Source organism: Gobio gobio (assembly GCF_949357685.1).
Source record: "Gobio gobio genome assembly, chromosome: 24".
Classification (NCBI taxonomy): Eukaryota; Metazoa; Chordata; class Actinopteri; order Cypriniformes; family Gobionidae; genus Gobio; species Gobio gobio.
Window position 1 is genome coordinate 12,969,986 of NC_137120.1, and position 9,909 is coordinate 12,979,894.

At 34.3% G+C, this 9,909-nt stretch overlaps 1 protein-coding gene across 1 annotated transcript; it reads left to right on the top strand.

The window, feature by feature from the left end:
- Window positions 1-3,291: 3,291 nt before the first annotated feature.
- Window positions 3,292-8,163, top strand: LOC307120393 (uncharacterized protein). Its single transcript, XM_079807414.1, has 4 exons — window positions 3,292-3,550; window positions 3,868-4,182; window positions 4,828-5,133; window positions 7,651-8,163. Exons 1-3 carry the CDS (start codon window positions 3,493-3,495, stop codon window positions 5,124-5,126), a joined length of 672 nt encoding a protein of 223 aa, XP_079663540.1. The 5' UTR covers window positions 3,292-3,492; the 3' UTR covers window positions 5,127-5,133; window positions 7,651-8,163.
- Window positions 8,164-9,909: the final 1,746 nt, after the last annotated feature.

Sequence of the window (9,909 nt, forward strand, 5' to 3'; positions counted from 1 at the left end):
TAAGCGGTCTAAACCCTCGAGTGCACAGGGACGGAAAAAGAGAAAGGCAGACGATCAAAAGAAAGCCCAGTATAGAGGTAAGTCTTCTCATCTCAGCCATAAAGGTGTCAAACTAAATAAATTTACTTCGTATTATCGATATTATCAACTTATATTGGACGGCATTGGACGTTTCATTGCTGTCACTAAGCTATCACTAGCTAGCTAGTTATCTACATATTACTACGCATTTCACTGACAATAAGGAAATCCAGACGAGCCAAATTTTAATGCTGCGTCAATTTTGAAGGTGAATAGAAATGCCAGAAACAACTGTTCATCTTTTATTATTTAAGATAGGGATAGAGCTACACAAACTTATATATTTTAATTTTGTAGTGGTAAGTACAGTGTATCCATAATAGCACTTTTGTTTGTAGAGGGTAGAGTTAATCCAGTTTATGGGTCATAATTTGCTTAAGTGTCTTTACAGGTGCTTAAGAGAGTTTTTGCACAGTTTATGGAGTTAATATTTGGTAAATATCCTTGAACATTCTTTCTAGCATTTGTGTATGACCAATTTATTGCAGTTGATCCTTCAAGTCTTAATTTTCTTGATTAAGTGTTGGAGTGACTATAAAAGCATTTTTGTTTGTTCATTCGGTAGTTTGAGTCATAATTTGTTAAATATCCTCCAACGCTCTTTGTAGCATTTTTGTATGTGCAATTTATTAGAGTGTATCATTTAAGTCATAATTAGCTTTTTAAGTCTTGGAGTAACTATAGGAGCATTTTTGTTTGTATAGTTTTTATAAATACTTAACCCATTTGTGCCCAATGTTTTCTGAATGGCATGTAATACATTTATTTTCCCCAGGTTTTTGTATTTTTTCTTGAAAATCGTATTTGAATCGGTGGCAACCATAGTTGCCGGTGGGCAAATATGTTCTATGCACCCCTTCAATGTCAAATATGAATAAGAGGAGAACATTTAGCATCAAACTCAAAATAACTGCTTTCAACAGATCAATCTTTATTCATAATCAAATTAATTATGTTTGACTAAGTATACTAAAAACTATAGATCTGTTGTAAGATTTGTTTTGTTTGGATGATTCTAGAGACCTTCATGATTATGTTGATATATATATACACATGTCAACAGAAAACACTTACATGAATTAGTACATCCATTAGTAACATGAAAATATCCTTTCTTTGGGAGGGTTTGCCTTCGTTGTGCTCCCTGGAAGTAGGGGTAGGAAGTGGGCAGTCTCATGTAACAGGAAGGAAGTTAATACTTTTTTTTTTTCTTGATATCCTTTATTTGGTTGTCTGCTTGTGTGTCATTAAGATATAAAACATGGATAATATCTAGAAAAATACTTACAGAAGGAAAATGACAACTATACACTGGCAACTATAGTTGCTGGTGAGCTTAACAATTAAGGGGGGGCAAAACTCAATCTCGCCTAGGGCAACCAAAGAGCTAGAGCCGGCCCTGCTGTCAGCTCCAGTCTGGATCCAGCTTCTCGTAAAGACTTCAGATGACCATCACCTGTGAAGAGTCGACTCAACTCCTGGAGGACTTCAGATGAAGCAGCTCTGCATCAACACGCACTCATGCTCATCTATATACCTATTCATTAACAACATGTATTCTTATTTCTATGCCATAGTTATTATATTGATAATAAAGATAGATAGCTAATCTGTGTGCTTTGTATATGTGCAATTCTGAAATGCATAACATGTACAAATCAATTTAAATTGTTATGTAGATTCATTTTCTGTGAAGCTGCTTTGAAACGATATGTATCATGAAAAGCGCTATACAAATAAATTTGAATTGAATTGAAATATAATACATTTATTTGTTTATTTATTATAGATTTTTTCAAATCACATTTCCAAACCTATAATCTTAATTTATTTTAAATCAAACAATGCTTTTAGAAGATATGCAGCACTTCCTGTTTCCCTTTTCAGTCATTACTTCAATCCCTGATAAATAAACTGTGACAAAAAGTAAAATTATAATTTCTTACATAGGTTCTCCACACTATTTAAAAATGGGTCTATACTGCCATATAGTGGGTGTATTATTACATTTGATTTTGTTTATTTCTTTCAAACAGATCACAAATCTGCCTGTTTTTAATTTACAAATACTGCATTAATTGAAAAATATAATGAAATGTGATTAAAAAAAAATGGTATTATCTTATTTAGAAAAAGGTGTATAATTTATTGTTTAGAATATTTGAGACATTTCCTGTTCCCTTTTTGGTGTTATGTAATCATTCAAGATATCCTATATGTATTTGCAATTTAGCATCCTCACTGTCTTGGCTTCATTTTCACTGGCTTGGCGATTGCATGAATCTTCTAGGAGGAGTACCTAAAAATTCAGAGCCTGCTTTCATCAGCCCTCTTTTCCCCCCAAAAAAAATCCACATTCAAACCAAAATTGCCGACGTCCTGTTGGGTGGAGCCAATGAATGTATTAGAAAGTTGTCCGGCTTGATGAGAACAATATATGTACAGAGTTTGGTGACTGTAGAGTCTTAAAAACACACAGAAATAATAAAGCTTGATGTGTTGTCATGGCAACAGTATTTAAGATATCAAGAATCCTTTTGCAGATGCCTAAATCTGCAGTGCTTTGACATTATCCTGATGAAGTTTGAAGCAAAATAGGTAAAAATAAGAAGGAGATTTCCCTTTTCTTGACATAAATTATTGTTATTTCCCTTGTAATTTAGCATCTTCAATGTTTTGACTTCATGCTGACTGTTGAACTCCCTAAGAGGATTATATCAAATTCCAGAGTATCAAACAACTTTAAAATTTAAAACAACCCATAATAGCTGACTTCCTGTTGGCCTGGCTTAGAGACTTAGAGCACAAAAGTTGTTAGGCCAGATGAGACCTATATGTGTATGAAGCTTGGTTACTGTAGGTGAAAAGGGGTGTGCTATAGGGCCCTGCAAATACAACCATATAAAGGTGTTGATCCATCCTGCTGTCAGACTGTTATACACAAAAAAAAGAGTTAAAATTATCAAAATGTTCAGAAATTAACAGAACGTTATTGTTTAAACCAATGAGCATTAAGCTGTTTTGTCAGCAAGGGGTTTCTGGATGTCTAAAGGGGTGGAGGGGTAGAGTTGTGGGTAGGGTGTGGTTGGATATTCTAGCTCCACCCATTAGATGCAAATTACTTTCACTGGATGTCTAGCGAGGGGGAGCTACATGTAAGCTCCACCCATTTGCTCTGCAGTGAGCACCACTTGAGCGTAGAAGGTGTTTATTCACACTGACATAATTTCACTAAGCCACTCGCAACAGACCAGCAGCACGCTGAGCACGGCACTTTTCAGCTCTTCTGTTGCAGTATTACGAAACGTTCAGTATTTATTATGACATTTATGTTGTGTTTTCCAGTTGGTTGTGTTTAAATTCAGCCTTTACAAAATTAGGAACTATTGTTATTTGAAACCGTTCAGCAAAATGCCAAAGAAAATATTTGACGTGTTTATTTTCTGTTTGTGCTTGTGGAGTCTGAATGGTAAGTATTTTTATGACTTCATTTCTGTTTATATCATTATTTGTCCACATACACATCATTCTGTTATTTCCATAAATTTTCAAGTCAAACAAATATACTCAAATATGTTTGTTAATTATGTTATTTTGTCATTTTTCTATCCATTATCATCAAAGAGCATGGATAAAAAATGTTTTAACTGAATCATTGAAATATACATTGAAATTTGTGAAGTGAAGAGTTGTTATACATTTTTAAATTGTTTCAAAATGGCCAAAAATCTCCAAATGTGGTAAACGTGAGTGAATTGTGAGTGAATATTTCTGTTTGTTCCTCAGGTGTGTTTGGTGATGATGCAGTGAAGTCAGAGTCAGTGATGGAGGGAGAATCCGTCACTCTAAACTCTGGTCTTACTGAAATAAACACAGATGATCTGATAACGTGGAGATCTGGACACAGCAACACTCTCATAGCTAAAATCAATGAAAAGAGTAAGCCACAGTTTTATGGGAGATTCAGAGACAGACTGAAGCTGGATCATCAGACTGGATCTCTGACCATCACAGACACCAGAACCACAGACTCTGGACTTTATTCAGTCGCCAGCAGCAGCTCAGAGACACCGCTAAACACATTCAATCTTACTGTCTATGGTGAGTAGATAATTACTGATAGAGATACTATACATGTATGTGTGTGTGTGTGTGTGTGTGTATATATATATATATATATATATATATATATATATATATATATATATATACGTATACATGTATACATGTATAGTATAGTATAGTACAGTATAGTATAGTATATTATAGTATATGCATGCAGACGCTTACAACGCTTACATTTGTGAAAGAATGGGTTGCTCTCAGGAGCTCAGTGAACTCAAGTGTGGTACCGTGATAAGTTGCACCTGTGCAATAAGTCCATTCGTGAAATTTCCTCACTACTAAATATTCCACGGTCAACTGTTAGTAATGTTTATAATGTTAGTGGAAGCAACTGGGAACAACAGCAACTCAGCCATAAAGCTGCAAAGGGTGGGCCAACTCCATATTAAACCTGTTTGTGTGTGCGCGTGCAGGTTGTCATTGTCATAATTACTAAGAATATTATAAAGTTATATAAAAACAATTCTGTGATGATACAAATTCATTCGTGCATTTATGCATTATGATTACTAATTTTATGAATCAACATTTTATAACATTTGTTTCTCTGCTACATTCATTAAATTTTAAATGTAATGAACTGACAAATATCTTCAATACCGGATTTATTCTGTTTTCCAGCTCATCTGCCCTTTCCTGTCATCAGCCTTTCTTCAAAAAATTCTTCATCATCATCTTCATCATCATCATCATCATCAAATTGTTCACTGCTGTGTTCAGTGGTGAATGTGAGTCATGTGACTCTCTCCTGGTACAAAGGAAACAGTTTATTGTCCAGCATCAGTGTGTCTGATCTCAGCATCAGTCTCTCTCTACCTCTGGAGGTGGAATATCAGGATAACAACACCTACAGCTGTGTGCTCAACAATCCCATCAGAAACCAGACCAAACATCTCAACACTGAACTCTGTCAGCTATGATCTGCAGGTACATGGCACTATATTTACACATATCTGATTTCATTTACACCTATAATTATTTTAATTTCCTTAAAAAATAGCTTTTCTAACTCCTCATAGGCCGTTGGTTTGATCTTCACCAAAATATGCACACAGCAGCTAAATTTAAAAAATTAAAAAATAAAAAAAATTAAATCATTGCAAAGATATAACTTAAAATGATTTGTCAGGGAACATTCTTTTTTTATGAGTTGACCTGTAGCTGCTGAGCGCAAGCATAACGAAATTAGACCCACAAAGACAACAGGACATTCTGAAGTTTTGTAACATCTTGAAATATGGGGGGGCTACAAAAAAAACATTATAACCGTTTATATTATATTATATTATATTATATTATATTATACTATACTATATTATATTATATTATATTATATTATATTATATTATATTATATTATATTATATTATATTATATTATATTATATTATATTATATTATATTAAATTATATTATATTATATTATATTATATTATAAATCCCCGTAAATTAAGCCTATGTTTTCTGTTGCGGCCTGGCCCCTGGATGGGCCATAACATATTATATGTTAATATAATTTATTATAAATTTCCCGGTTTCACAGACACGGCTTAACCTAGTCTCAGACTAAAATGCATGTTTGAGCTGTTTTAACTGAAAGTAACTTGTACTGACATATCTTAAAATATATCAGTGCCATTGTTTTGTCTCAAGATGCACACCAGTAATGTTTTTTTTAAATGGTTAGTTCACCCAAAAATGAAAACAATGTAATTTATTACCCACCCTCATGCCGTTCCACACCCGTAAGACCTCTGTTTATCTTCAGAACACAAATGAAGATATTTTTGTTGAAATCTGAAGGCTCAGTGAGGCCTGCATAGGCATCAATGACATTTCCTCTCTCAAGATCGATTAATGTACTAAAAACATATTTAAATCAGTTCATGTGAGTACAGTGGTTCAATACTAATATTATAAAGCACCAATAATATTTTTGAACTAACCCTTTAATAAGGCACGTTTATAAAAGCTATACTTAAATGTCCTAAATTAACTAAGGCCTAATCCTGGCTTAATCTAAACCTTGTCTGTGAAAGTAGGCCATACATTCACAAACTAAAATATAGCCAAGCAGCAATCAATGGTGTCCAAACACCAATGACCCCTGTCAATGATTAGTAATCAAATTGAAACGTATCTTATGATGTGAAAAGTCCATCTTGAATCTTCAGTGATATTTAGGATTTGAAAAAAACAACATGTTACCGCAACACACTTGTATCAGAAAAACTCAACAAAAAATATATCACTCCCTCTTACTGTTAGATTAAAAGGGAAGTAGATAAAAAGCTGTATAAAATGTAAAATGTTGTGGACTCAGGAAGATGAATTCTTCAAACAGTGGTACTAGAGGATGTGGTGCTGGTCCTTCAAGAGTCATTCTCAACCTATAAAACCTATAAAGCCTATAAAAAAACCTTCTTCATGTATTTTACAACACTTCAGCTTGTGATTCTTATTTAGTGGGGGTCATTTTTTAGGATTCTTTACCTAACTGAAGTCTCTGAGATCCTGACACCTTGCACTTCTGGAGACTCCAGGTAGGTTGCAGCTTTGGAAAATGGTGGCGCTGGAGACTAAAGGGTTCCTGATGGTTTCACCCTTAATTCTTCACCTTAATTCTTAATTATTTTGCAGTTAACAGCTGTCTTTTCTTCACCACCTGTTTTTGTCAGATCCTGCTGACCCAACGAGCATTTCACTGTCCAATGGTCATGCCTTAACTGCAATGTCTAGTATTGCATTAGTATTGCATCCTTCTCATGGGCATTTCATACTTTTTGACTTTTCAGTCTGAGTTAAATCTCTTTTTTGGCTCAATTTATCTGTAAAAGAAAACATGCCTAATAATTCTGCACACCTGAATATAAGGTGATTTTCATTTCCAGCCTTCATGAACAATTATATATCACTTATACATTATTAAATACTAAATCAATAGTAGTTATTAGGATTACTGTGGTTTGGAATTGGTCAAATATGCCTGGAAAAAAAATATGATCAGAAAATCAACGTGCCTAATAATTCTGCACTCCCTGTATATATACATACAATTTTATCAGATACACAGTTTGATCGATGAGAATTCTTGGTCTACAGCTGATGTGTGCAAAGTTTGTGAAGGTCTGACAAATGGCCTAGAAGTTAGAAAAAGTATCAATTTTCAACTTCATGCATCAAACGGTTGAGGAGTTATTTAAATTATTATTTGTAGAAAAATTTCATTAAATTTGGTGTGCGCTGCCACCTTCAAAATCCAAAATTATAGCACCACCTGTGTGTGTGTCACGTGTCTGTGCACGATTGGGACCATCCTGCTGAGTTTGGGGTCTCTGCGATTTACGCTGTTTGACGCCCATACAAACAATACAAACACATTCGGTGCTTAGACCCCTTAATAACCATGTTTATATTTTAACATTGCTAATTTCTTCTCTCATAAGACTGTATCCACTTTTGTGGTTTCACTGAAGCTGTGATCCGATTGGCTCTCGCTGCTGTGGTGGGCGTGGCTGCTGTGGTTGTTCTGGTTTATGACATCAGCTCCAGAAGTCTTCAGCAGAAGAGGAGGGAGCAGAAATCACCATCAAACTCTAAATAATCAGATACTCGGGAAGATGGAGATATTCTTCAACTACTGTAGACATTATTTTACAAAATTTATCATTTTGAAAAAATATTTTGTTTTCAGAATCTAAACTCCCCTTTTTCAGTTTAAATTTTTCACAACAGTTGTGTTTGTATATAATTTTTCACAATACAAATCATTCTAAAGCAGATTTTCAACTAAAATGCCTGATAATATACACTGTGATTAATCAGACACTCAAAAAGTATAATGATTTTTTTTGTATTCTGTTGTATTCATGTAAGATATATTGCAGTCTCAACAATTCCTGCTCAGTGGGAAATTGCTATACTTTACATCTATCTGAATAAAAGCTTTAGGAGGATTAGTTCTTCTTGTGCTTGCTGACAAATTGTTGGGGGTTACACAATGTAGCTGACAAGTCCTTTTGTTTATTTTGTTTTACTAGAATATAATGAAATGGGGACAGTAATATTACTAGATTCTATCACTGTTATATTAATGACTGCACATAAAAGTGTGTAGCGACTGAGACAGATCAGACACAATTATTTGTCCAATAAGCAATCCGTAGAACTCACTCTGAAGGTCTATGGGCCCATCCACCAAAAAGGCCCATGAGAGCAAGGAAGAGCTCTCTGGTTACAGGGCACATAGGTACTGATAAGTTTTACGACTTGAAAGAATGTGCAGAGAGCTGAGACTCTCACAGTCTTTCTGAAAAGGACAAATAAACCATCTTAAACTCATATATCCTATATATATATATATATATAACCACTTGAGAAATATATAAACATATATCCATCTCATGATTTGTTTTTATAGGGTTTGGTGGTCTATGTGTCAATTCAATCTCTGTTGGATTTAGGTTTCAGAATGGCAAACTATGGTTTTGTGCAACATATTAGTATTACAAGAGTCTTTAATAGTTCCTTCCTCTGCAATTAAATCATGTTTGAAACAAAGAGCCATGAAATCTCCAGAAGAATTTCCCGCTGGGAAATCTCAACAATCTCATTGGTCAAGACTACTCCAGGAGGGTGTGACTACTCCCAGAGCTTAAAAAGAGATGGCTCAGATCCCCTCACTCTCTTCTCTTCTTCCTGGCTGAAACAACACCTCATCTCGGGCAGCCAGCCAGCCAGCCGGCCTACCGGCCAGATAAGGCCTCCACACACCAAGGTTATAATCGTTAACGAAAACAAACAAAAAAACGAGCTGGGAAAAAACATTGTTGATTAACTGTTTTTAGTGTGAACAGTCTTTAATAAGTGGGAATCGGGCGGACTGGGGCAAAAAAGTGGCCCTGGACTTTCTGGCACAAAGCGGCCCATAACAACCGGTCCGCAACACGTCAAGTCAAGTCTCCTTCATTTATACAGCGCTTTTTACAACACAGATTGCTTTAAAGCAGCTTTACAGTGATAATAGGAAATTAATTTAGCTTTTGAAAAAACTCACTCACCAAAAACTCACTCACAAAAACTTGCTCATTATGCACAGAGCAATTTTAAACACCACTTACTAACATAAAAATATAGATGCTGTGTATACAGAAATATAAATGCAATTTTTTATTGAAATGCTTATCATTAACATGAATGAATGACTGGCATACTTCTTTAGGTTATAATTGGTCTTTCCTGGCGCACATGGCAATTCATAAATAATTTAGATTATTTATTTTTTTTAAACATTTGAAATATTTTCCATACAGTGAAGTTTAATATCACTAAAGTTCAATACCTACCATAAAATAAGTCCAAATAAAGCAATGCTATGGTCTAAGACTTAGTATGTAGTGCAGAATGTGGACTGTTATGGTGCCTTGTGTCTTTCTAGTGGTTATACATATACAGACATCTGTAATTTTATGGAATAGAGTTTAAAAAAAGTTTAACAATTATATTGGTCCTGAAGTTTTTTTTAATGAAAATTATAGATTCAGTTTTGATCACAGGAATACATTTGTTCACAATATATTCACACACTGTAAAAACTAATTAGTTCAGTTTACTTAATTAAATTGTGCAAACTTGTTGCCTTAATTCAATTAAGTAAGCATTACTTAATTGCATTAAGTTGTTCTTACTTAAACCGTTTAAGTTTT

Bases quoted from the DNA above. Each gene is read 5' to 3' on its own strand.
- LOC307120393 (XM_079807414.1), top strand. From the start codon at position 3,493: ATGCCAAAGAAAATATTTGACGTGTTTATTTTCTGTTTGTGCTTGTGG. The intron at 3,551-3,867 runs GTAAGTATTTTT...TTTGTTCCTCAG, and splicing joins GTGCTTGTGGAGTCTGAATG to GTGTGTTTGGTGATGATGCA. The intron at 4,183-4,827 runs GTGAGTAGATAA...TCTGTTTTCCAG, and splicing joins ATTCAATCTTACTGTCTATG to CTCATCTGCCCTTTCCTGTC.